Source organism: Cebus imitator, unplaced genomic scaffold (genome assembly GCF_001604975.1).
Source record: "Cebus imitator isolate Cc_AM_T3 unplaced genomic scaffold, Cebus_imitator-1.0 Scaffold284, whole genome shotgun sequence".
Lineage (NCBI taxonomy): Eukaryota > Metazoa > Chordata > Mammalia > Primates > Cebidae > Cebus > Cebus imitator.
The window spans coordinates 1,860,789-1,888,588 of record NW_016107599.1 but is presented as its reverse complement, the minus strand read 5'-3'; the positions used below and the strand labels follow the sequence as shown (position 1 = coordinate 1,888,588).

Here is a 27,800-nt window from a genome sequence, read left to right as displayed (position 1 = left end):
AAGGAGAAATTTACAACTGATAATACAGAAACTTAAAAGGTCACAAGAGACTATTATGAACAATTATATGCCAACAAACTCAGTGACCTAGAAGAGATGGATAAATGCCCGGACACACATAACCTGCCAAGATTGAATCATGAAGAAATAGAAAATCTGAACAGACCAAAACCAGTGAGAAAATTGAATCAGTAGTAAAAAGTCTCCCATCAAAGGAAAGCCCAGGACCTGAGGGCTTCACTGCTGAAACATTTAACAAAGAACTAGTACCAATTTTTCTCAAACTACTTCCAAACCCATTCTGTGAAGCCAGCATTATTTTGGTATTCTAAAACCTGACAAAGACAAAACATCAACAAAAGAAAACTAAGCTAATCTCAAAAGACAGATATCCCTGGGGAAGATTAGATGCAAAGTTATTCCACAAAATGCTAGCAAACAAAATTCAGCAGCACATCTAAAAGATCTTCTACCATGAACAAGTGGAATTCATCCCAGGGATGCAAACATGGTTCAACATAAATGTGATATATCACATTAATGGAATGAAGAACCAAAACAATATTGTCATTTCTATAGATACAGAAAAAAACATTGACAAAATTCAGCATCCCTTCATGATTAAAAACTCTCAACAAATTAGGTATTAAAAATACTCACAAATAGTTTCCAAATTCTGAAGGAGTCAGGTAGAGTGAAACAAATATGTTCTAAATTTTGTTCATAGGAGTATACTAAATCATTAAAAGCAGTTAAGAGTGCAAAAGAAAAGTTTCCTTGACTCTGTAAAAACAAAATAAAGGATCAGCAATATTTTAAGCAAAAAGGTAAAAAGATTACTTCAGTCTTATATTAGTTCAGTACCTTTAGTTAACCCCTGTTTTGCTTGATATTCCTGAACGCTTCGGTTCTCCATGAGTCCTGAAAGTTTTTCTTCTATTCTGATGTCACAGTCTCCAAAGTCACCAGAAACTTGTATTCAAGAGCACCTGTTAGAGTTTTATAGCTCATTATAAAACCTCCTTTGAAAGAGGACCAAAACAAGACAACAGTTGTCTGTGGATGACAAAAGGTTTTAGGGCAGCTGTGGTCAAAGATAAAATTGATAAGGAAATTTGTTACCTCTGTGGCACACAATAATTTAACAAATTAAGTCATATCAGAATTATAGGAGTTTCCCATGATTTTGGAACACATACCAATAACATATTTGTATAAATAGAGCCTAAAGAAAACCAAACACCGTTTCATATTTGATAATATTTCTATTTGATTTTTATACCAAATAAGCCAAATTATTTCATATTTGGACTTTAGGGAACCTAATATCTTCAATGAATAATTGGTCAGAAAAAGACATAATTTATAATTTGATTTTGAAAAAGTCAAATGTTTAAGACACTTGATATCACAGATCATTGTAAAATAAGTTATTCATTTGACCAAAGAGATAACTCAAGGATTTTTTAAAAAGGTGAAAACCTTCATTCTTTGAGAAAGAAGACTTAATTTTCCAAACAATATTGTTTCTCAAAGAAGACTTAATAGCATGCTATTTTAATAGCACCCTAATAAAATAGCATGAAGCCAATTAAATTTGTTTTTCAAAATTTTATAAACAATCTATAAAATTTTAATATTGAACATAAGATGTAACTTTCATAAGCCTTTTATAATCTTTATAACCTTTACTAAGGGGTTGGGTATTGCTTTAAGAAAACCTTGTTAATCTGACACAGGAGCCCATATGCTGGTCTTGCATCAGTGTGCCTTTGACATTAATGATTAATTTATAGAGAAACTGAACTTACTTTCTCTCTCAAAATTGGCCCTTACAATCTCACATGCTCACCAGAAAAAAAAAAAGAAAAAGAAAGAAAACAACAAAAACAAAACAAAACAAAAAACCCAGACATAGAAATGGCCAAAAAAATGTGAAAAAATGCTCAACATCACTAATCATCAGGGAAATGCAAATGAAAATCACCGTGAGAGATCACCTTTCTCCATATGAAATGCCTGTTATCAAAAAGTCAGAAGATTAAATGCTGTTGAGGAGGTGAAGAAAAGGGATCCCTTACACACTATTGGTAGGAATGTAAATTAGCACAGCTGTTATGGAAAACAGTCTGGAGGTTCCTCAAAAAACGTAAAAATAGAACCACGGTATGATCTTCCATTTCACTACTGAGCATATATCCAAAGGAAATGAAGTCAGTGTCGAAGGCATAACTGTATAGCTGTGTGGCTCTTCAAATAGCCAAGATATGGAATCCACCTAAGTGCCATTCAGCAGAGCGGATGAATGGATAAAGAAAATGTGATACATATACACAATGGAATACTATTCAGCCGTAAAAAAGACTTAAATCCTGTCATTTGCAAACACAGGTGAAACTGGAGGGCATTATGTTAAGTGAAAAAAGCCAGGCACAGAAAGACAAATCCTGCATAACCTCCCTTAGGTGTGGAATTTTTAAAAGTTTGTCTCGTGGAATTAGCAGAATAGAGGTTAGAAGAGGCTGGGGATGGTGGGGGAAGGGAGACGAGGAGAGGCGGGACAGTGGGTACAACGTTCTGCTTAGATGGGAGAAGTAAGTTCTGGATTCTAGCGCACAGTTGGGTGACTGTAGTTCACAAAAAGGCGTATTTCAAAAAAGCAACAGGAGAGGAATGTGAGTGCTCTAACCACAAAGCCCTGATATGCTGATTACCATGGTTTGATTGTTATACAGTAAATGTGTTGAAACATCACACTGCACCCCATAGATATGTACAATTATGTATCAGTTAGAAATAGAGGATGTCATGACAACCAATGGAAACAACAATTAGATAAAAATCCAGCACTTGATGATGATACTCAACAGTAAACAAAACAACTCATTGGTCATTAGTAGAGTTTGATAGGGCAGTAGTTCTCCACTCAGTAAATAAAGGGGAAGATTCAACCATTTATTAATGTCTGTGTTGTCTGTGTTCCAGGGTAACCAAATGGTCGATGAGGAAAAAATCCTTCCTTCTAGACAAATTGTAGCTTATGAGTGCAGAGGAATTAGAGAATTAGAATATCACCAGTTTGTAATTCCTGATGAAATAATAGATCTGACAACGATTGATAGCCAACACTTGAGTCCTCTAGGAGAAAGGGGGATGGGTCCTTTGCACTGGATAGGCCATGCTGACAACTGGGCATAAGCATTTCACTCTTGACACCCCACTGAAATGGCGATGAGGTCTTATGGTAGGAGGGGAAAGCCAAGCAGCAACCCTCATTCCATGCACGCAGCAGGAGCGTCACAGGGCAGTAGGCAGTGCTGAAAATCATTTATGATTGATTGTATCCACAGATCGCCTCTGCCCCGGCAGCAGGTGACGGTCCCTTTTCCACTGCAGGAGAAGATTAGTTTTTGACTCCCTTTAGGGAGTCACCAGGCACAGCTAGAGAGGTGTACCCTGCTCCCCTCAAGGGGAATAAGTGCGTATTGAAGTACCCCCAGTCTGGCCTTCCACAAAGCTCTGAGAGTGCTCATAGCCAGCTGTACTGCTACATAGGAAGTTCCTCCATAGGACAGCGAGCACAAACACGGGGGTTCTCTAATGAAATGGCACAGCCAGACCACGCTGTGGTGAAGCGGCCTCCTCCGTGCTACTCAGTGTGTATGCTATTCCGTCTAGAAATGCCATTCAGAGCTTAGGCAAGTGATACACTGTGGTGCCTTTCCTTTCTTGCACAACATTGCAAGTGGCATGAGGCAGCACAAATAGCTCCCTTTCCTTCTTCATTTTAGCAGCATTTACCGAGAGTGCATATGGGGTGGTAGAATGCGACTTAATAGGATACCTCAACCGTAAGTGCTCTCCTAACATTAGGCAAATTAGATAATTTACATGATATCAGCTGGAGCCCTTTGGGAGATTTTTATAGATTGAGAATGATTTGATTACTTGAAGACTTTTTTCATGTTTTAGATTAACACTATTGTGTTGTATTCAAAAGTAATTCTGGTCACTTTTCTCCTCTGCTCTCTGGCTTCCTAAAGAATGATGCCGGCTTGGTGCGATGGCTCATGCCTGTAACCCAAGCACTTCAGAAGGCCAAGGCGGGGGGATCGCTTGAGCCCAGGAGTTCAAGACCAGCCTGGGCAATGTAGTGAGACCTTATCTCTACCAAAAATTTAAAAATTAGCCAAGCATGGTGGCATATGCCTGTGGTCTTAGCTACTTAGGAGGCTGAGGTGGGAGGATTGCATGAGCCTGGGAGGCAGAGGCTGCAGTGAGCTGAGATTGTGCCTCTGCACTGTAGCCTGGGAGACAGAGCGATACCCTGCCTCAAAATAAAACAAAACAAAATGCTTAGGCACAGAAGATTCCTATGGTAGCATTCACCAATTAATACCTGTGCCTGAGCTCTTTGAAGTCCTTTTCCTTGCCATTTATTATTTATGGTCACAGCCTCAGTGGAGCACTTGGTTTCACTTTGCAGCTATTGACCTGTCCCTTGTCCACTCCAGTGTGGCTATATGATGATGATAATAATTATTATCATTTCAGTTTATTCAGTGCCCAATATCTGCCAGCCACAGTTTTTTGAATGCGTTATCTCATTTGTCCTTAGTAATTCCTTATGTAGGCACTCCTCTTACTGCAGGCACACAGGATGCAGACAGCTTGAAGGACTTCCCCTAAGGTGGTAGCATAGCAGAGAGGGAAAGACCAGGGCATCTCTTGGAGTTGAGTCTCACCTTGCTGTTCTGGGTCTCATCCTGGGTGTGTGTCCCTCTGCTGCTCTTCTCTCCAAGTCCTCTGTCTTCTGCATTAGCAGTGACTTTGGTATTTCACAGAGAAAGTAGATGCTATAAGGAGGGACTCCCTTGTCCACACCCCTCCCATTATCCCATCCTTTTCTTCATTCTTTAAAACACTGCAGTGAGAAAACCACAGGTCTAGGGCCGAGTACTTGGTCTTTGACAAGCTGTTATTTTCACTTGGTCTCAGGTTTTTCATTTGCAAAGTGGGGACAGGAGTGCCTGCCTTCCTGAGCCAGCCTGCCTCCTAGAGCACAGCAGGTGCTCCTGAGCTCTGTCGTGCTATGGGTGAGAAGGGGTCTGTGTCCATGCCCTGTCTAGAGTGTGCCGTGGACAGTAAGTGGACATTATTATCACCCGTGTGTCCTCTTTTCCTCCTCCTTGTTAAACGGATGGGGGTGGGCTGGGGAACAACAGTCTTTTCTCACAAAGCTTTATATTTGCATAAAAAATGTTGATTTGTAATTATTTGCCTAAGTACCTGTCGTACAGATAAATTACAAACTCCTGTGGGACAGACAGGCTCTGGCATTTTGCTTGATACCTAGTAATCGCCAAAAAAGTATTGTTAAGTTATAAAATATACTGATTCTCTAGTCCTGCCTACAGACTTTCTTGAAATTTGATAAAGATTTATTTTCTTGGAAAATGGAAGTCTCCTGGAGGATACTAACTCAATTTCCCTTTTATCCACAGGCCCTTAAGAGGAGCAGTTGCGGGTAATTTTCGAATAAGTGGAACGTGGCTTTTGCTTCGTTCTGGTCTCTTGGTCGCTGCTGCTTTATTTCTGTCAGAAGGTTGGGCTCATTGGACTGTCGTGAAATGCCCCAAGTAAAATGAAAGTGAGCCACTTTTACTTTTGCTTAATAAATCTTCCTTTTGTTTTCATCTTCTCTTCAGAAAAGAAAGATGTGACTCAAAGCCTAGAGAACTATACGTCCAAGTGTCCTGGGACCATGGAGCCCATCGCGCTCCCTGGCGGCCTCACCCTGCCTCCGGTGCCCTTCACCAAGCTTCCCATCGTCAGGTGAGATGGGCCCTGCAGAGCGGGGAAGGCGGCTGCCTCCGGGACACCATCCTGTAGTCGGATTGTGAATACAGATCTTTAGAAGAGCTCCATTTTTTGTTGACTGTGTATTGGGTTCATTATCTCCTTAAATTTGACAGCAGTCCTGTGACATGAAAGTAAGTATTTTAGAGATGAGAGATCGGGGTCAGTGACATTCCATAATTGCTGCACTTCCATGCCCAGTAAATGGCAGAGTCACGTCTGCACCCAGCCTTGCTTGGTTCCAAAGTCCGCATTGCGACCACTCCACTGTGGTGGACACCAGCCTGACCATGTCGTCTCCCCCTTGCAAACTTCCCGTGATTTCCCTTTCCACAGGCAGTGCACCCCCAACCCCCAGCCACACAGGAACAGAAAGCTCCTCACCCACACCAGCGCTCACCAGCGTCTGCCCCTGCCCTGCACTGCCTCTGCCTGGCGGGCACTCTCCTCTCCTGGCTTCATTCTGTCTGTGCTCCCCATTCCTTCACGTGCATCCCGAGCCCAATTTCCAGGACGCCTTTCCTGAGATGCGAGCTCCCTGAGTTTCCATGGCACCCCACTGCTCACTGCCCTCCCAGGATTTGCTGCTGGGTGCCGTCCTTTCTCTGTGACTGTCACTCCTAAGGGTGTGAGATGTTAGAGCAGAGACCCTTCAGCACATGCAAAGTGGGTCCTTGCAAAAGGTCTTTGTTTTTTCTTAACCACTCAAGGCTTAGGACCTGCAAAAGGTTTACGAACTAATCTTGTGAAGCGATTTCTGAATTTCTGAAAGATGTGTTTGAAGACTGGAAAGAAACAGTTGAATTTGACATTTTGCTGTTGGGTGGTAGTGTGGTAGCCTTAGGATTTGGTATGATGAAGATGCTAAGCATCTTGAAAGCACTCTCGGCTGGGCTGTTGTTCCCCAGGTTCCCTCGGTCTTGCCATGCATGGGGCTTTGACTCACATGCCGACTGCATTCCACGAATGAGCCACCTAACCTCCTGGGTATCAGTTCGCCTGTCTCCCGACTATGCCCCCGAAATTAAGAGATAACCCATAGCATTAAGCTATTATGGGAATTTAATGAAGTAACATGGAAATGCATGTGTATGGTGCTTAAGAAATGTTAGTTTTCTTTCTCCCTGCATTTCTTTGAAGGCAAGTTTAGTACTGCCAAATGAAGTGGTTTCTTTTTTGCCAAAGACTCGTGTGCTCCTGAGAAGTGGGGGCAGAAAGGGTCGCTGTGGGTTGCAGCCCCAGGCAGGCCATGCTGGAATTATAAGGTGTTCTGAAAGGCACTGCTGAGGATGTTTACCAGGCAGAGCTGCAAGGAGCGGCACCCAGAAGGCACAGCTGTGCCCGAGAAGATGGTCTGGCCGTTCCTCAGAATGCCCGGAGGGACTGGCAGCCCACAGTCTGGAGGGTCCAGGAAGGCCGTGACTGCTCTGCAGCGCCCGCCGCTCCCTCGGCACCGGTGCAAGCTGCGGAGGAAGGGGCCTTTCAGGCTTTTCCATGAGTAAGGCTTAGAGCTAACACATTTGACTTGGGATTAAGGGCATGATTCATTTTTTAAAGATTAAGGTCTAGAAAAGCCTTTCTTATTAATTTTATATTTGCATCATGACTTCAATCATTTTTAAATTTAGAAAACCTTGCCTGGTAGAATGTTATGGAGCTTACAGAACATTCTGGGTGTTTGGGGCTGTGTGTAGATATCTGGGAGCTCAGGCTTCTTGTCGGTGAAGCTGGGGATGATTGGTCCATGCAGGTCATTGGAACCAAGGAAGAAGTGTGTTTGTTCTCCTTGCAGCCTGCCAGGCGGCCGTGCAGTTGAAGCCAGAGGCCGTGGGTTCACTCTCACTTGTGTGTGGCCTTGGTAAAGAAGCAGCCCCTTTATGCTTCGTTTTCTTCATCTTTGAGCCAGGCTTAAGAAGTGCCCCCTGCAGGGTGGCTTGGTTTTGTTTCAGCTGAGCAGAGGCACACGGAGGCACAGAGAACCGTGCCTAGTGCCGAAGAAGTGCTCCGTGCATCTTCATTTTCTTCTTGGAGACATTTCCACCTGTGTTTTCAAACAGCACATTGAAAAGTACCATAACATTCGCATTTTAGTCCCTTGGCTGTTAAAACATTAGAAAAGACAGATTGGGTGAAAGTATAAAAGTCTAAATTTGGGCAGGCGCTATTCCCCAAATCTTCTGCAAGCATCCCTTTCCTGGGCAGTGCGTCTGTCTCACCCTCAGGGTCCTGTGGCTCCTGTGGCGGAGCTCCCTGCGAACAGCTAGCTGAGTCTTGCCTGGCACCCTGGTGCCATTGCTCTTGCCCAGTGTGGTCATGGAGTGTTTTTAAAAATCTAATTTTATGTACTACACACCATCTACGTAATCATATTCATGACGGTTTTCTGGAGACTTTAGCTAGAGAGGTAAGCCCTGTGTGTCCCAGTGACTCCTTCATCACCTGGATTGTACCTGGTCTCATCGAACCCTGGAAAGAAGAACTGCCTGAGATTCAGTGTAGTAACCCCCTGGAACATCGGCGCGACTGGCCAAATGAAAGGGAATGTCTTTGGAACATGTGGAGAGCCAGAGTGTCTGGTAGCTTGCCCTGCTCACGGGCCACGGCTTAGAGAACAGACTCCAATGTACCTGCTCTGCATGCTTGCAGGACCCTCTTTGGCTGCTCTGTCTCCAGGCTGGATTGCAAGCCCCCTGTTTCCCTGGTCCTATTCTCTTGCTTTCCCTTGTGGAAATACTTAGAGTGGGCAAAATGTGTGTCGGGTTTTGTTCCTTCATTTAGGCTTTATCTCTTGCTTGGAATGCCCGTGCTTCCCTGCTTTCCTGACAACGCTTAGGCATCTTTCATGATTTCACTTCAAGGATTATGTCCTCTATAAAGCCTTTTCTGGAGCCACCCAGGTAGAAATAACGATACTTTCTTGGTAAGTTAGGAATTATTTCAGCTGTAAGGAACAGAAGACCTAATAGTAGATAGTCAATAGGAAATTATTTTTCTAATTTATTAAGAAGCTGGACTGGGTGTGGTGGCTCATGCCTGTAATCCCAGCACTTTGAGAGGCCAAGGCGGGTGGATCACGAGGTCAGGAGTTCAAGGCCAGCCTGACCAACATGGTGAAACCCCGTCTCTACTAAAAATACAAATATTAGCTGGGTATTGTAGCATGTGCCTGTAATATCAGCTACTCAGGAGGCTGAGGCAGGAGAATTGCTTGAACCTGGGAGGCAGAGGTTGCGGTGAGCCAAGATCGCACCACTGTACTCCAGCCTGGGTGACAGAGCGAGACTCTGTCTCAAAAATAAAAATAAAAAAGCTGGAAACAGGTGGCCTCTCTGTAACTCTGTCTTTGCCTCATGATTATCAGATGGCTGCTGCAGCTCCAGGTAACACATCTACATGCAGAGTAGAAAGAAAGGAGAAGGGGCAGGTCTAGGAATCTCTATCTTTTGGTTAATAGGGAAGCAAAAATGTTCCTGACAGATTGAGAGTGGGCTTCTGTGCCAGTCTCATTAATGAGAACTGTGTCTCATGGCCACCTGTAATTGCAAGACAGGCTGTGAAAATAAATTTAGCTTTCCTAGGATCTGTGATACAGATGGGGAAGGGAGAATGGGGTCAGAAATTGATGCCTGGTCAGCCAGCGAACAGTATGTGCTGTATCTGTGTTCCGCTTGTGGAACTTGACTGTACATCTTTGTTGACATTTTAGGTCCTTCTCTCTGAAGAGCTTTTTGTCTTTGTAGCCCCCAGGTGACCTCGTGTGTTGAATGAGTAAATAGTTGGATCCCTTAGAATACTTTGTAATAGCAACTGATAGAAAACCTGACCCAGACTAACTTAGGCAAAAAGAATTCATGGCACATATACCTGAAAAGTTCCGGGAGGAATTCAGGTAGGGCGTGAGTCAGGGCTCAAACAGCCTCATCAGACTTGGTTTCTTTCCTTCTGAGCTCTGTCTTCTGCAGCGTTGGCTTTAGTTGCAGGCCCCAGCTGCTGTCAGAGTGGCCCAGCAGCTCCAGGCCTCACATCTTCTTTCTACCGCATCCAGGAAAAGAGAGGAGGTGCCTTTTAGTAATATCTGTAAAGGAAAGCTGCTTTCTTTCAGCAGGGAATGTCCCTTTGCTTTTCACTGCCCCTCCTGGGGTTATGGACTCAGATCTGAATCAGCCCCACAAACCACATGGCTACAAGGAGACACGTGTAGTTCCCCTAAAGCAAAACCTAGGAATAGCTGGGCACAGGACAAGAGGGAAGTGGATGTTAGGAGGTAACTGACAAGGACCACAATAGCAAATGACACCCACGGTCCACTTGTCCTGCCACACTGCTCCAGATCAGAAGTCCATTTTTGGTTTGTGACCTGTTATGCTTATGAATCAAGATAATGCTTTGATGAATAGCTGCCCTTCCCAAGTCAGAAGGCAGACCTTGGAAAAGTGCAGCCTTGAAGTGAGTGTATGCTTTATTTTATGAACCACATTTTGTCTTCCTTGGACTTGCGACACTTTCTGATGCAGAGCCCTGGTCATATGGTTCCATTCTTACTAATAAATGGGCATGTGTTTTATCTGAGTCTAATTTTCATACATAGATAAAAATGTGCACACCCTAATGGGTGGGCCAGATTCGCTATACACGCCTTTCTCCTAAGGTTTTACCATTTGAAAGTAGGAAGAAATAGGACAGATGTGATGTCCTTGTTGCATAATTCTTCAGCCTTCAGCACTTTTCTTTCTCATGTCAAAGCAAGATCTTTTTTTCCTCCAAGATATGCCATGGATCATACTTCTAGAACAGACTCTATACCATTTCCTCCTCTAAGACTGTCATGATTTTGTGTGAGGGATACTGATGTGTAAGCACCTTTGTAGGTTTCAGAAAGGAAGGATAGTAACTAAAATGCACTGACATATTTATGCCAAGCACTAATACCCTTCATGTAAAATTGGAAAAGCCACAGGCTTTTGTTCAGTGGTCTTACATTCATATTCCACATTCTACAGTTGTGTGACTTTGAATGAACGATTTAACTTCCTCTTCTTGAACTGAGGTTGATGAGACATACCTCCCATTCATGGATCAAATGAAATGTTTGGGAAAGTGTTTTATAAGTGGAAAACTTTCTGCAGACATGAGTTCTTATAGAGGTTTCAGGGAATTTTGCCTCTAATTAGATGTCACCTTACCATTCCCTGTCAGTTTCTACTTTTGTTTGTACATGTTAAATTAAATGAATTAGTTCCATCACTACCTCAAGAAATGTGACTATGTAGTTATTTAGTTATTTTTTAAAATTCTTGGGTGGGTATGGTGGCTCATACTTGTGACGCTAGCACTTTGGGAGGCTGAGGCAGGTGGATTGCCTGAGCTTAGGAGTTCAAGACCAGCCTGGCCAACGTAGCGGAACCTCATCTCTTCCAAAAATACAAAAAATTAGTCGGATGTGGTAGCACGCACCTGTAGTCCCAGCTACTTGAGAGGCTGAGGCACCAGAATTGCTTGAACCCAGGAGGCAGAGGTTGATCACACCACTGCACTCCACCCTGGGTGACAGTGAGACTCTCCATCTCAAAGAACAAGCTAAAGTAACAAGAGTGAAGGGAAAGTAACCGTGGGACAGAAAACTAAAGTGACAAGTTCTGTTAGTACCTGGACATCGTAATGTCCTACGTCAGGGCTGGGGATGGGAGAGAGCATGATTCCGAGGTCACTGACAAGAAGGAAGCGTGATTCATGAGAGACAAGCACCTCCGGCTCTCATGAACAGACATGTACCAGTCACACTGGGGAAATGCTTCTCTCACCAGCAATGAGGTGGGAAACCCCTTTAGTGGAGTCTCTTGAAGAGGACATTCCGATGTGTTGAGCAACATGCTTAGCAGCATCCCTAGATGTAGGCAGGTGTCTAACAATGATGTGGTTTTGCTGTTAGCATTCAGCAGTGCGCACCGAGGGCGTGGTGCCAGAGCACCAGGGATAAAGGCGGCTCTCCCAGAGGACAAGGTGGTGTGGCCTGCAGTTGCCTGGTTTGCCGCAGCCCTCCTGCTGTGAGCATCTAGGATAATGGGGTGGAGGGGCGTGCCGGGGGGGGGGTGCTGTGCATTGTTTACTCCTGCATGAATGCTATTCCTCATAAGTGGGCTTTTGGCAGGAGTAGGGCAGAGAATTCAGAGTTATGTTCTCAGGCATCAAAAAGAGCTGGTAGGTGTCTGCTGATGCTCATCCAGGGTGGTGGGCCTGTGTTGTTGGTGCTCTCAGCACCTGGCCCATGGCAGGCCTTCAGCGAATCTGTGTGCCATGGTTAATATTCACACCGCATGTAGGGTTGTCGCCTCTTCCCGAATCCTTGTTCCTCATCTCCACCTGAAGGGAGGCCAGGGCAGTCACTATGGACTAGGCCAAGGTGCTTCCTTAGAAAACAAGTCTGGGACTATCTTCATATATCACCCAAACGTTCCAAAGTCCTGTGCCTGGAAACATGGATTTTACCAGTTTAATTAAAAAATAAATTGGGCTGGGTGCAGTGGCTCATTCCTGTAATCCCAGCACTGTGGGAGGCCGAGACGGACACATCACTGGAGGTCAGGAGTTCAAGATCAGACTGGCCAAGATGGTGAAATCCTGTCTCTACTAAAAACACAAAAATTAGCTGGACGTGGTGGCGGGCACTTGTAATGCCAGCTACTCAGGCAAGAGAATTGCTTGAATCTGAGAGGCGGAGGTTGTAGTGAGCCGAGATTGTGCCACTGCACTCTAGCCTAGGTGACAAGAGTGAGACTCTGTCTCAAAAAAAAAAATAAAAAACCAAAAAAAACCAAGTCAGGCATTGCAGGTCAACCCCTGTGACATAAGAGAAGCTCAGTAGTACGTGGACTTGAAGGCTAAAGCTCCTCGTTAGTGCTACAGGATAAGCTGGTGGAAAAATGTCTACGTTGGTGAGTAAATTATCACACCTGCTGTATATAGAATTGTTAGATATAAGCAAATTTATTGCTGAGGATGCCTCATAATTATGAATTTGGTTTTAGAATAGATGATCAGAACCATTTTCTTTTCCCTTGAGGCCTGTCTTAGTGTTTGACAATAAAACTATTTTAGCAATTTACAGGAGAATACTTACTTATTCTCTGTAGCATGGGAACATGAGCTAGGCTCACCCAGAGATGGTTTCAAGTAATTATGATGCAAGTAATAAAAAAAGGAGCCAAAATACATCCCTATTTTAATTCTGTTCCAAAATTCAATTAATCAAGTGTTTATTGAGTGCCTAAGATGTGCTTTTGGCCCAAGGCTGATTGCGAGGATTTAGTAGTGGCCAAGCATGATCTCACGGGCCAGGGGGCGGCTAAGCCCACATCCCGTTGCAATTGTGCAGACTGAATGCAGAGGATGGTTCTAATAGAACTATAAGCGATCCTATTTCGTTACTTACGGAATTCTCTACAAAAATGATAAAGTGTGTACACAGTAGCCAACAGTAGACTGTCAGGCCCCTGGTAAGCGTGTAGATATTAATACACTATCAGTCATGGATTATTATTAAGGACATGGAGTAGAGTTCCAGTGCCATTTCCAGTGAACCAGGGAGTCTTTAATTTGGGGGTAGTGATATGGAGAAGTGGGAATCATTGACTGTGTTTTTAAGAGCTAACATTGAGCTCCTTCAACCTGGAAAAGAGCTCAAGAGTTGATGACGGCATCTACATGGACAAAGACCCAAATCCTCCAGTCAGAGTGAGCTTCGAGTTGCTTTGATACTTTTAAAACTGAAACTTCTACGTTAGTTCTACTGTCTGAGGAAGGATTCTAGGCATTTATTTCAGAAAGATGTTTAGAGGCCCAAATTCGGGGCAGAGCTCCGGCCTCCCAGACGCCAGTCAGGACGCAGCCTCCATGACTGTGTTGATGCCACTGTCCAGGGTTTTCTCCCATAGATGGTCTACTGGCCAAGCCGTAACCTTCCTTAAGAATTTCTTAAAGCGGAGCTGTTAGGAGCTCCAGCATTCAGGAGGGAGCGGCGGGCCCCGCCTTGCAACTACAGCTGGCGCCGTCGCCCTTTCCAGCGCGTTCTGCTACTCGGATTCCGAGCAAGTGGCCTCCAAGCTGTCACACACACGAGGCAGCTGAGGCCAGCTGTAGTCCCCGCCCGCCCCTTCTTAGATATATTTCCCTGGGAAGAAAGTTGATGAATTAAAAACCAGGAAACAAAAGGCAAGTGGTTTTTGACTGTCATTCCTCTTGACAAGTTCATCCTGTGTCGCTTTCCCGATCGGCGCTCTGCCGCGCTTTGTACGGCCCCGGAGCCTGCTGTTCCTGAGGGAAGTCAGGTTTTTACAGTGTCAGCAGTTTCCAAATGGAATCTGTCAAAATCGCCCTTGTCTTGGACGCTTTATCCCTGAACTGCTGCTTTATTGTTGGCAGCTTCACGGGCCAAGTACAATTTTATTAGTTCTGCAGCTAGAGACAAATAAGGCCCCGGTGCCCCTGTCCTCAGCAGGCTCACAGCTGAGCAGAAACAGATAGAAGATGAAATGGTTCTGATCCTCTAGAATGAAGGCATAGTGAAGGGCACATGCAAAGCGAAGGGAGCCGGGGAGCACGTGCTGGGTGTGCCCTTGGTCTGGAGAGTGTGGGGTTAGCACCATCTCCTGCCTTGGGTCACTGAGGGTGGTGAGTGAGAACCACACACCTGGCAGGCTCCCTGGGGCTGGGATGTGGGTCACTGGTGGTGATGGTCTGCCGAGTGTTATAGGTGTGCTTTGCACGGGGCAGGGTGGAACGAGGTGTCTGAGGGCCCTCCTTGCTGAGAGAGGTGGTGGTTTTGTGGATTCTGTAAGGCAGTCATTATTACTCAATACAGGTTAGGGTGCCCTGTGCAGAAAAATTAACACTGAAGTCTTCGTGATGTACTGTAACTACAGTTTCTGCCTCACTCACTCAAGTGTGATTCAGGTTGGGCGGCTCTGCAGGCAGCTGAGCTCTGGGAGGTTGCTCAGTGCTCCAGGCTGCGCCTGTCTGGTGCTGTGTCTTCTCAACGTTTGGCCTCCAGGATTGCCATGGCCATGAGGCCAAAGAAGAGAGCTGGAGGCTGGCCTGTCGCTCTAAAGTCGTGTCTCACAGCGGCTCCTGTGGCTCCCACTCACAGCCTGCTGGCCATAGCTCCTCAGGGGGCCTCACCTTCCTGCGGAGGCTGTGAGGCAGGGGCTGGGGAACACGTAGATTTATCACGATCAGTGTCACGGTTGGTCTTCCCATTTTCCCACCTCCAACCTTGTCCTTTCCATCTCACATCTAGGAGTGTTCCAGATCTTAACCACCGTCTTCCCAACTGGTCACAAGGGTGACAGCACCTTCTCGTGTTGTGGCTTAAGAGCATAGTGTCACCTATTGTTATCAATTTCCAGCCATGGGATTTGGGGCAATATACTTAGTCCCTCTTGTGTGAGTTTCCTTATTGATAACATGGAGACAATATTAATAGTACCCAAACGAAGACAGTGGTTGTATGTTTAAGTGGGATAACACGTATGCAGTGGTTAGCACCGTGCCTGCACTTGCTCAGGCTCCACAGATTGGTAAACTTATCTTGAGGCTAGCTGGATGAATTCAAGCAGCAGTATAAACTGGGAGACATCCACAGCTGGGGAAGCAATGTCAGATGCAGAAGCTGCTGCTGGAGAAGCAGTCATGCATGCGAGTAAAGTGGCGGGTGCTGTTGACCTTCTCATGGGTGCTTTCTCTTCCCGTGGGTCAGGGACTGGCTGCCACTTGCTATGGGCAGGTCTCTCGGGAAAGGGAGAGGCAGAGGAGAGCCAACTTCGGCTGAGCAGTGGGCCCTGTGCCAGGAGTCTTTAGCTGAATCCTCCCCAGGGGTCCACAAGGAAGGTGGTGGCCCCACCTGCACTTTATAGACAAGGAACCTACATCTTAGAGACGGCAAGGCATGTGCCCAAAGGCACACCGTTAGTAAGTGTGCAGTGAGATTTCAGGCTGACGTTTCTGACTCCAGACCATCCTTGAGCCAAGTTCAGGAGCCCCCAGAGGGAGGAGGCTGCTCCCTGAGTTCCAAGCAGTGGTTTCCCTCCCTGGGAGAGTCTTGAGTTGCTATTGCAACACTTTCCTGCTCTGTCCGCTGACTCAGAGTGGCTTGCCTCCCTCCGTTTATCTTCCTTCTGAGTGGTTTACTGTTTTTCTGACACATCATGTTTGGCTGTGTTTATCCTGAAATCAAGCTAACAAGACAGTTGAAGTATTTGTGTTCTGTTTGAAACAACAGGCATGTGAAACTGTTGAACCTCCCTGCGAGCCTCCGGCCACACAAGGTGAAAAGCTTGCTGGGTCAGAACATGTCAACCAAAAGTCCCTTCATCTATTCACCAATTATCGCACACAACCGTGGAGAAGAACGCAGCAAGAAAATAGGTAAGACGTTTAGCCTGGCCTTCCTGCCGTGCTCTGCCACCTGGTGTCCAATGGCTTTTCTAGATTGTTAGAACAGAATTTTGGGCCAGGCCATGCATGTGTGTATGCACGTGTGAGTGGATGCGTGCACGCGTGTGTGGATGTGTGCATGGATGTGTGCGTGTGTAGATGTGTGCATGCATGCATATGTGTGTTTGTGTGTGTGTGTGTGTGTGTGTGTGGTGTGTGGCTGTGTACACATGTGCGTGTGTGTGCATATATGTGGACAGTCTGTCATGGAAATTTATTTGATATGCTGCTTTTGGCAGGCAGTTGCCCATAGATCTGATTTTTTAAAATCTATTTCATATAAGGTGACTTTGTGAAAGTTCTAGAAACCAGAAAGACTTCTGTTAACTGAGACTTACATGAACTACAGAAGAGTGATAATTGGAGATGTAGTGATTTTCCAAGGGCTGAAGTGACTTGTGAATCATCAGAGAAGATTCAGGGTTGTGCTGTGTTCAGGAGTGAGTGAGGGATGAGGTCACTGTGTTGTGCTCTCTGTGAGCACAGGTGTGTTGTGGGAGACGCTGAGGTGGGAAATCTCTCCCGAGCTTTTGTGTGTCACAGCTCTCGTTCTTCCTGCATCAGGGCTCAGTGTGCACCCGGCCCTGCCCACTGGTGTCTTTCTTGAAGCCAGGCTGCGGTGCCAAGCTCTCTGTCCCTTGCTGCCACAAAGACATGCCCGAGGTCCTGGCAGGAGATTGAGATTGCCAGTCACTGGGACCACTGCCACAAGTCCGTGTCCTGTGATCTAACCTTGAGGGTCTGGAGGCTGGCTTCTCCTTGGTGGCTGCCAGGGCCTTCGAGGTGTGTGAGCGGAAGGCATGCGTAACCACGACGCTCTGCGTTTGATAGTCACTGCTTTCTTCTCCTCTGTTTCTTTGTTTCTACTCTTAATTCCTATACCTCCGATTTAGGAAAAGGCATTCCAACTCCTTTTTCCACCATGCTTTTCTTTCCAGGACAGAGGTTTCCTGTTGCACTCACAAGCCCACCCACACCTCGTGTTATGGACTGCAGGTGCTCCCGGGCCCCGCCCTGCTCACGTTCCTCCCACTCCGTCCAGCTTTTCCCGCCACCTCCTGCCTCCATCACTGCAGTTTAGCCACAGTGACTCCCTTCTGGGGTGGAACAAGACAGGCTGGGTGCTCGCTCTTTCCTCTGCCAGGAGCTTGTTCCCTGCCCCTCTGTCATCAGCTCTCTTGCTGTCACATCTTTATGGTCTCTGTTCAAATGCCCCCTCCCTCAGAGGGGCATTCTCTGATCCCAGTGGCTCACCTGCCAGTCCTCCCGCCATCTCTAGTGGTGCTGTTTGGGATTCTCTTCCCAGCTTTTCTTCAGCTCAAAGCCTCACTGGCCTGTTGATGCTTTCTCCTGCAACATCCCCTGAAGCCCAGAATTCTGGCAGGCTGCGTTCAGCTGCTGTCGCCCCGGCACCTGGAGCAGTGATGGAAGAAGGAATTAATGAATAAATGAATGAATGGGAGATACTATGAATCTCATTTTACAGACAGAGAAACTGATGCAGGATGTTTAAGTGTCTTGTCCAAGAACTCACAGAAGAGCCTAGATCTCACTGTACATTTCATGTTCCTGGCAGGGCACTGTGGAATTCAGGGCAGAAAGGATAGTAAGAGCTTTATGTGTGGCACATAATCTTTTTTTTTTTTTTTTTTTGAGACAGGGTCTAGCTCTGTCACCCAGGCTGGAGTGCAGTGATATGATTAGGGCTTACAGCTGTCTCAACCTCCTGGGCTCAATTGATCCTCCTGCCTCAGCCTCCCCATTAGCTGGGACCATAGGCACACATCACCACACCCACGAATTTTTGTATTTTTTGTAGAGGCAGAGTTTTGCCATGTGGCCCAGGCTGGTCTTGAACTCCTGGGCTCAAGTGAATCTCCTGCCTCGGACTTCTAGAGAGCTGAAGTTACAGGCGGCAACCTCTGCATCCAGCCAGCACATCCATCTTCATGAGCATTTCTTGTACATTACTAGCTCTAGGATTCCTTAGCTTCTGTAAAGCTCTCATCATAAACTTCATTAACAATTTGTAAGGCCGGGCGCGGTGGCTCAAGCCTGTAATCCCAGCACTTTGGGAGGCCGAGGCGGGTGGATCACGAGGTCAAGAGATCGAGACCATCCTGGTCAACATGGTGAAACCCCGTCTCTACTAAAACTACAAAAAATTAGCTGGGCATGGTGGCGCGTGCCTGTAGTCCCAGCTACTCAGGAGGCTGAGGCAGGAGAATTGCCTGAACCCAGGAGGCGGAGGTTGTGGTGAGCCGAGATCGCGCCATTGCACTCCAGCCTGGGTAACAAGAGCGAAACTCCGTCTCAAAAAAAAAAAATAAAAACCAAAAAAACAAAAAAAAACAATTTGTAAATTATCTGAATGCCATAAAAAATAAAGTGCTTCCGAAGAGATAAAGTTGTTTGCTAACACAAAGAGCATCATTAGGACAGCAGTACTCAAAGAACCTTGTGCTTGTTAAAATGGTTATCATTTCTTTTATTCAAATTGTGCTTTATAAGACGCTATCAAATGTTACCTTATTTAGTTTTTCCAGTATTTTTGGAAGAATTCATTTTTATCTCCCTTTTACAGATGAGGAAACAAACTCAGAGAAATGACTTTTAGAAGTAACTAAAAGTTAGCTAGTGACAAGCTTGATCTCACATTGCGGACCAAGTGTCCTGTTCCCATTAGTACCCTCTGGTGTCCTCTCATGTGCACAGTGGGTGTGGGAGAGGCCTGTTAACTGGACTCCACAGTCCTTACCTTCAACTGATTTTTCTGTTTAGTTCATGCAGACAAGACACAAACATGAAAAGCTGCCTATGGAGACTAAATGTGGATAAAAATTCTTAAAACTGTAGCCCTGTCCGCAGATGTACCTGGTTGCTTACACATTGAACCTGAACAAACAATAAACACTGGGCTAACTGGGAGTAGGGAGTGGGGTGGGGGCCCTCAGACCCTGGGAAGCCCTCTGGAGGCTCAGACGCAGTCTTCCTCTGAGGAGCCATGTGGGAGCGGGGTGTGGGGTGTGGGGTGGGGCCCCGCAGACCCTGGGAAGCCCTCTGGAGGCTCAGACGCAGCCTTCCTCTGAGGAGCCATGTGGGAGCGGGGTGTGGGCTGTGGGGTGGGGCCCCGAAGACCCTGGGAAGCCCTCTGGAGGTGCCTTCCTCTGAGGAGCCATGTGGGAGCGGGGTGTGGGGTGTGGGGTGTGGGGTGTGGGGTGGGGCCCCGCAGACCCTGGGAAGCCCTCTGGAGGCTCAGACGCAGCCTTCCTCTGAGGAGCCATGTGGGGGCGGGGTGTGGGGTGTGGGATGGGGGCCCCGAAGACCCTGGGAAGCCCTCTGGAGGTGCCTTCCTCTGAATGGCTCCAGTTGTTCTAGCTGTTCGTTGTAGAATGAGAAGAAAATGTAGAGACATGAGGTCATGCCCTTGAAAAACTGGAGCCAGTACTGAATTTTAGAAAATTTCTGAAACTGTGAGTGCTAAGTCTACTGCAGAATTTGTGTGTGTGTGTGTGTGTGTGTGTGTGTGTGCGCGCGCGTGCGTGCGTGTATGTTTTTAAAATGCCACTTTCGGTCTATTGACTCTGAAAGACACCCCAGCCTTGTCTCCTGCCACTGCTTCTCTCCCTTGGAGAACACGAGGTGACAGGGTGTGTGGGCGCTGGGTGGACTTGGTGGATGAACAGGCAGGGCCTGGCGGCATCCCCAGATGTGCTCCAGTGTATGTTGCGGTAATCAGGAGAGAGCTGCACACATCCCGTCCTCGCTGTGTTTTGGGAATGTGATTTCCTGGCTTCCTGTGGGAGCTCCACCTTTTCTCTCTGGAGGGTGACTTCTGAGCTCCGTGGGGATGGGCAGGCCACTATCTGTGATCCTCTGTCTCCCCTGGCCCTGGACTCGCTGTCCTAGGAGTGCTGAGGCTCTTGCTCTGGAACCTTCTAGAGTCTGTTCTTTTCTGCTCTCATTAGTGTTGGTGATGAGCTATCCTCTGGGCTGAGGAAACATTCAGTGGATGATGTAAGATTTTTTTCCGAGATACAAGGTTTGGCCAAAATGCACATTATTTGTTTGGTAGGAAAATGTAATTTACATTGCATAGCTTCTAATATCTTTTTGGCAGTGTACTGATCAGTGAGTGCTTGCCCAGAGGCTTGACAAATCACATCACTTTAACCTAAATTTCCAGTCTAAGAGAACTGTGATGTGTAACTGTGACGGTTTTAGAGATGAAGAAATCTTGAGGGCACCGTTTGAGACCATTTTCCACTTTCACCTGGAATAGTTCACGAGTCTGTGTGTGTTGGCTGGTGTGGCCATGATCTGAGCCACATTCCATGCAAAGATGACTGCAACATCAGTCCTCAGCTTGAGTGTGTTGGATTGCAGGCTTTCAGTCATTTGTGATAGGTCTTTGTGGCACTGCTAGGCTTCCTGCTGAGGTCCATGGCTGCCCTGGAGGCAGCGTGATGACCTGGAGAGGCTGTGACCGTCAGGTGGACTTGTGCTGCAGCGTGGCCCTGCAGCTCCCCACTGTGTGACCTTGGACAGCTGATGGCGCCTCTGTGGTCTGCAGTCCTGCCATCTACGGAATGGGGACATTAGAAGCTGACACAGAGGGTGGTTCTGAGGATCAAGGGAGAGAATGTTTCTAAAGTCCCTGGCAGTCATTCATTAACATTTTTAGTAGCAGTTGTATGCCCTGTGCTGTGTGCTGGGATGCACTGGTAAGTCCGGAGTGCTTCTCGCCACGTGGGTCCATACAGTGTAGCAGAAAGAGACTAACTTGTCACTAAATGCCACTGCCCAATGCCATGGGTCACAGATGACAGCATGCACAGTGTGTCCTGCTACAGGGTGGGCAGAGCCTCAGACCACAGGGTTTCAGGAGGCTCATTCTTGTGCCTTCCCACTACTCCTGGGACAAAATGATGAGGAAGGGCCACCACCATGCTTTGACATGCTGAGGGTTGGAAAGGGGTTATCTCCTTTCAGACAAAAATAACTTTTCAGGCAAGGGACAGTGGCTCGTGCCTGTAATCCCAGTACTCTGGGAGGCTGAGGCGGATTATTTGAGGTTAGGAGTTTGAGATCAGGAGATCCTCAGGAGCCTGGCCAACATGGTGAAACCCCGTCTCTGCTAAAAATACAAAAAAATTAGCTGGGTGTGGTGGCACACACCTGTAGTCCCAGGTACTTGGAAGGCTGAGACAGGAGACTCACTTGAACCCAGGAGTGGAAGTTGTAGTGAGTCAAGATCGCGCCACTGCACTCCAGCCTAAGTGACAGAGCAAGGCTGCATCTCAGAAAGAGAAAGAAAAATAAATTTTTTGATAATCAACAATTTATCTTAGATTTACCCTTTAGTAGACAGGAACCATCTAAGAACACATTATTTTTTTCAGGACTCTAGAAAATGATTTATTATTATTATTATCATCATCACCATGATAGGGCAGCAGTTTGTTAATTACCAGCATGAGCAACTTGCTTAAAGAGAGTGGTGAGAGCGGGCCGGGATGCTGACCATCAGGGACAGGCCGGGTGAGGCTGGGGGCAGGTGGGGAGGGCGCGTGTTGTGCTCTGGCCACTGACTTATGTGAATGAGGAGGGTGGGTGAACCCTCTCCTATTGAAGGTCCTCAGAAGCTGATGGGCCTGGGAGGTGAGGGGTCATGGAACCTGGGATGAGGGAAGCGCAAGACCTAAGTTTCTGGAGTCCTGAGAGGTGAAGCAGTAGAGTGAAAGAACATAGGTTTTGGAGCCGGAGAGACTGGAGTTTGAATCGCAGCTCTCTTGCTTCTCAGGACCATAGGATGGGCAGGCAGGCCAGCCTGGCAGGGGAGTTCTCCTTTTTTGTAGAACGGGTGTAACATTTGTGCTACTGACATAGACTGTGGTCATTCACTGCATTCTGCAGAGGCTCCAAATGAGTACAGGGTGGTGCAGGCATTGGATGAGCTAGTTAGCTCACCTGGTGGCTGCTGTATTAATTCATGCAATGTCAACATGCCAGCTGTGGCCAGCTGTCATAGGTGTGGTGGAGACAGTCCTTATCTCTGTGCAGGGTGCCTGGTGCAGAGTGTGTGGAAGAAGCTGTGTCTTGAGAACACACTTATGAAAGCCCCGTGAAAGTTGAAGAATTCTTAGCAGACTTTCTTATCTGCTAGAGAAAAAGCCCTCCACTGCCCTGTTAGCCACCTGTGTCTGCTTGGGATGCCTCTGAGTTCAGAGGCCTGAATCCAGCAGCTCCTCTCACTGGCTGTGTGGTTCCTGGGCCACTTGATTATCCTGTTTGGACCTTGAGTGTTTGCCTTGCAGTGATGGGGGTTATCGTACCTGTCTCAGCAGGTCCTTGTGAAGAGTACTGAGGTAACCTGTGTGGGAGTGCCTCACACCTAACACATGCCTGATACCTGTGGATTAATTGCGAAATTCCTTCTGGTTTGCCTAAGAGGGGACTGTAAAGGGAGGAAGGGGTGATGGAAATTGGGACAGATGCTGAATTAGCTTTCTGTTGCTTTGATCACAGATTCAGTGGCTTAAAACGACACAAATCTACTTCCTCACGATTTGTGTGGGCGTCAGCTGGGTCCTCTGCTCAGGGGTGCACAGGACTGAAATCCAAGTGTCAGCTGGGGCTGCTCTCAGCTCCTGGAGGCTGCTCTTAGGCCCTTGCCATGTGGTCCCCTCCACGGGCCCTCTAGGGAAGGACATGGCCTCCTGTGAGGTGTCACCTGAAACCCAGAGTCAACTGATTGGGGACCTCAGTCATATCTGGAAAATCCTTCCATCTTTGTTTTACAAGGTAACCTCGTCATCATATTCACATTGAAGGCCGTGCACACCAGGTTGTGCACTCCAGAGCTGGGGGTTTGAGGTCATCACAGCTCTGCCCCACACAGGTACTGAACTGCGGTTGACCTGGGAGTCGGTGGGGAGGAGAAGCCTCCCTCCTCACAGTCTTGGGGGAATAGGGGAAATCACACTCCGTGTCACTCACAAGTGACCCCATTGCCGTCTTCCTGTGTGTCAGCCTCTGGGCCCTGTGAAGTGCGGTGTACCTTACAGCTCTGCACCAAGAACAGTGCCGTCTGGACTGATGGCGGCATGAACAGAGCCTGCTGAAGGCAGCGAAGGAGCACTATTCACGTGGCATCAAAGTGGCAGTGACGGCTGTCTTGCTTTGTTTCAGAGAAAGCATGTGGGCAACCAGCTTTGAATCGCCCATCTCAAGATGATCGTGGAGCCCGCTGCCTTGTTGAAAATATAAATTGCTGGAGGAATAATCAGAAACCATGTGGAAAGTGAAAAAATACCAACTAATCACTGGATTTGTGTGTGTGTGTGTATGTGTGTGTGTGTGTCTTTTCCAGATTTCCAGTGGGTTCAAGGAGACGTGTGTGAAGTTCAGCTGATGGTATACAACCCAATGCCATTTGAACTTCGAGTTGAAAACATGGTATGTATCACCAGTCAATTGACCTTGTTGGGTTGAAACACAAACTTCTCATTAAAGTAGGTTTTTACTTAATGTCTGAGGCACACATCTCATGATATATGCCTGTTTGTATGTTTGTTTTGCCAAAGCATATAAGCTTATTGTGACTGAAGGCCGTGTTTTGTTATTCCCCTGTCTTTAGGCCTGGTTCTCAATAAATATTTGAACCTACAAAGAAACCTCTGATTTGAACACATACCGAGTTTAGCTGACTGGGTATAAGATGTGAAATAATCAGGTTGCAAAGTCCGCATTATGCCTGTGACGCAGTGATACCAGCATTATTTTACTTCGGCAAGATGATAAGGTGATCTAAGCCCCAGGGAGGAAGAAGGTGTAGAATGGGAGCTTGAATGACCACACCACCATGGCGAGCTTTTTCGTTTTGAAATCCTGATGTCCAGTTGTGCTTTGTGTAGGGTGTTAAAGATTCACTTTGTAGTCCCTTCTGTTGGAAATGCTTACCTAATTCTCCAGTCAGGGGAAGGAGATTTGTGCTGGCTGTCTAAGCTGATTCTGTGGTTTTCAGAGCAGACCCTCCCCACGCCAGTGCAGCTTCCATCCCTCGAGTCTTCTCTGCATTGCTGTGTGCTGCTGCTGTGTAGCTTTTCAGGGGCATGCAAAGGATGGTGCTGCCAGACTGGATCTTGTCTTTTCGAGTTTTACGACTGGCAAGAGGCGGGCTCTTCATGCAAGTATCTTACTGTGTGCTCTTGCCACGTGTCAGGCCTCAGGCAAGGCCCTGAGGGGACAGAGATGGTCAGGCCCTGGTCCCTGCTGCGAACGCAATCAAAGCTCTGTTGGGGTGCATGCGGTGTTGTGGGCCTGATGTGGAGGGGACTCTGCCTGGCCTTGGAGAGTCAGGGAGGGTTCCTGGGTCAGGCGTGATGCCCTCGCCTGGAGTACAGGCTGAGTGGCAGTTTGCCAGGTGGGCACGTGGGAGCCACACGAGATGCTAGTCATGCTGCTAGCACTGGTGGAGTTTCCCGAAATTGGTCTGAGCTCCTGGAAGCTCAGCTGGATGTGGAGCCTGCAGTCCCAAGGCTGACTCAGAGGAGCGCTCCTCCTCCTGTTGGGTGAGGACTGACCGGCAGTGGGACTTGGCTCTCGGCTCAGGCCTTTCCGGTGACTTTCTTCTCAGCCTTAGTAGGGAAAAGCAGTTTAGAGAATCTTCCCCAAAGTGGGTAAAGTATCATATGCCTACTGCTCTTTCTTACAAATTTTTTTTTGGTCTTAAAATGCAGCTTTCATTTTTAACTGGTTTAAAAACAATATGCACTTATTATAACAAATGAGGAAGAGCAGGGAATAAAATAAAAAGCACCACATGGAGATAGCCCACAAATCATGGGCAAAGTTTTAAAAACTAAATTAAGAAGTATTTTAAACATATGAAATGTTACAGGGAATACTGCACACTCGTATACCACCATTCACATTTAAAAAATGGTAACAGTTGGCCATATTGCTTTAGCTATTTTAAAAAGAAATAAATGCCAATATATTTGCCTAGAGACAAGTGGTTTCTCTGCTTCCACCCTTGCCTGCTACATCTGTTCCACACATAGATCATTTCACACCTTGGCTCCAAGGCCGGACACTAAGTGTACTCACTGCCGAGAGAGTGGCTTTGCTTCTGGGTGCTTTCTGTAGACAAGAGTTAGGCAGAGTGTGTGCATCTACACACACACGAGATTGCACATATATATCTAAACCGTATGCCTACATGTGTGTACACATGCACATAAACATGCATCTGCAGCATGGATGTCTGCCCTGAGTTCACCTGGACCCTTGCTTTCCAGCACGTCTCCAGACGGTGCTTGCCTTCCTCCCATCCGTGTGTGTCCTTCCGTCCTGCGTGAGAGTTCGGACCCCCACCATCAACACATCCACTCATGTACTCAGTCCTGTTATATATCTGAGATAGTTGAAAAGAATCCAGAATCTCCCCCTTCGCGGAGGCCTTATTTAATTGATCTCAGCAGTGCTCTGTGACTGTAATGAAACCTTGCCCATCATTTGTTAGGTTTATTCTAATATAGTTGATGGTTTTGATCTCTTGTTAATGATATTTTTTGTACATTTTTTCCCAGTTGTTTATTGCTAAACTATAGAAGTAACTCCTTTTTTTCCTGACTCTCTCACTTTGCTGAATGTACTTAAAAGTTCAGGTTTCATTGTAGATTCCATAGCGTTTTCTATGATCCTGTTTGGTTTTCTGTGAATAATTGTCTGTAAGCTTTTTCTTCCTTTCTCTTGCCTTACTGCCCTGAGTAGGACCTCTGTTACAACGTTGAGAAGTCCTGAGAGCTGGCATCCCTGCACTGCTTCTAATCACAGGCCAGCTTCTTGAGGCCAGGGAATCTGCCTGCCTTGTTCACTAGCCTGTGCTAGCAAGCTTAGTGCAGACTGAAATGTGTTGATAACTCATAGATGTGTGGCAGGGATATTAATTGGTGGTATACTTCCACATGTGATTGATTGATTGATTGATACAGGGTCTCACTCTGTCCCCCACGCTGGAGTGCAGTGGTGTGATCGCTGTAGCCTCAGCCTCCTGGGTTTAGGTGACTATCCCATCTCATGGGATAATCAAGTCTCCCAAGTATCTGGGACCACAGGTGCATGCCAACTTGCCCAGCTAATTTAAAAATGTTTTTGTAGAGTGGGGTCTCACTATGTTGCCCAGGTTGGTCTTGAGCTCCTGAGCTCGATCGATCTTCCCACCTTGGCCTCCCAAAGTGCTGAGATTTCAGGTGTGAGCCACCATGCCCAGGTATGTTTTTATTTCTTTTTGTTTATAAATAAAATATTTTCTCTTTCTGTTCACATTCCCATTTGGTAAAATGACAAAACAAAACAAATATTCAACGTACAGCAAACAGGGCTAAAATAAGTTGATCCGTGGTTTATCGCCTGTGCACCCACAGTGCTTACCGTGTCAAGGTGGTTTTGCGTTATCCTGTACCCCATCTCTGAAGTTCTCCGTGGGTTTCTATAATGCCCGTTGGTCATTTTATTCCAGCAGTCCCAGATGTGCTCTAGTCAGTGTCTTAAGGCGCATTTGGAATTGAGTGCACACAGTAGGTTTACGATGCTGCATTGCTTGTTTTAGGGGCTGCTCACCAGTGGAGTGGAGTTCGAGTCTCTCCCTGCGGCACTTTCTCTTCCGGCTGAATCTGGTCTGTACCCAGTGACGCTAGTCGGAGTCCCGCAGACAACGGGAACAATTACTGTGAATGGTAAGGAGAGTCCCTTCGTGGTTCCTGTTCAGGAGGGACTGCCGAACCCTTGCCTGGCCTCCGTGAGGCCTAGAGCCCATCACCTGTCGTGCCAGTCCTCACCAGTTAGAAGATAATGAAGACTGTGAGAAAACCTGCTTGTGGGCTGCAGGGTGTGTAGTGGTGGGAGGGGTCCTTCCCGCGCTCTGACCCCACCCCCGCCCCCTCCCTCTGCGGGGCGCCTTTCTGCCTCAGTCTCCTCCAGTGAGCCTTCCTTCCCTTCCTTCCTCCTGCTCCTTGCAAGAAACCATCAGAGGGTGTCTACACATGCTGAATCCACTCTCCACCTCTGCGGGGGTCCTTTAACCCTCTGCATCCTGGACTCAGCCCTTTTCACTTCACCAAAACTCCTGTCACAGGCATTGTTTTTTTGGGCTAAGTCCGGAGCTTACTTTTCAGTTTTTTTCTAAGTTTGCTCCTCAGTGCCCTTTGAGTCCCTGGCCGACCCTCCATGTGGCATGCCCTCCCCGCTGGCTGCTGTGACCCTGACCCTCCGGATGCTTTGCCGCCTCTCTGGCTCTTCTGTTTGGGTCTCTCTTGTCTCGTGCAGCCCACCCTCAGCCAGGCCTTCCTCACAGCCCACTTCTCTCCTTCCCACCCCTCGCCCTCTGTTCCCTGGTCCTGTTCATTCTTCCTCTTCCACAAGCTATGTTAGATGATCCCACTGACGCC

The 27,800-nt window shown here is 47.0% G+C and overlaps 1 protein-coding gene across 4 annotated transcripts in view; it reads left to right on the top strand.

Moving 5' to 3' along the window:
- TRAPPC9 (trafficking protein particle complex 9) overlaps positions 1 to 27,800 on the top strand; it is a 715,201-nt gene that overhangs the window by 142,277 nt on the left and 545,124 nt on the right. For all 4 annotated transcript variants that reach the window (XM_017501725.2, XM_017501724.2, XM_037728923.1 and 1 more), the window contains 4 exons: positions 5,709 to 5,835; positions 16,133 to 16,278; positions 23,720 to 23,805; positions 26,963 to 27,089. In XM_017501725.2, the coding sequence (XP_017357214.1) occupies positions 5,709 to 5,835; positions 16,133 to 16,278; positions 23,720 to 23,805; positions 26,963 to 27,089 (486 nt within the window). The remainder of the gene's footprint in view (positions 1 to 5,708; positions 5,836 to 16,132; positions 16,279 to 23,719; positions 23,806 to 26,962; positions 27,090 to 27,800) is intronic.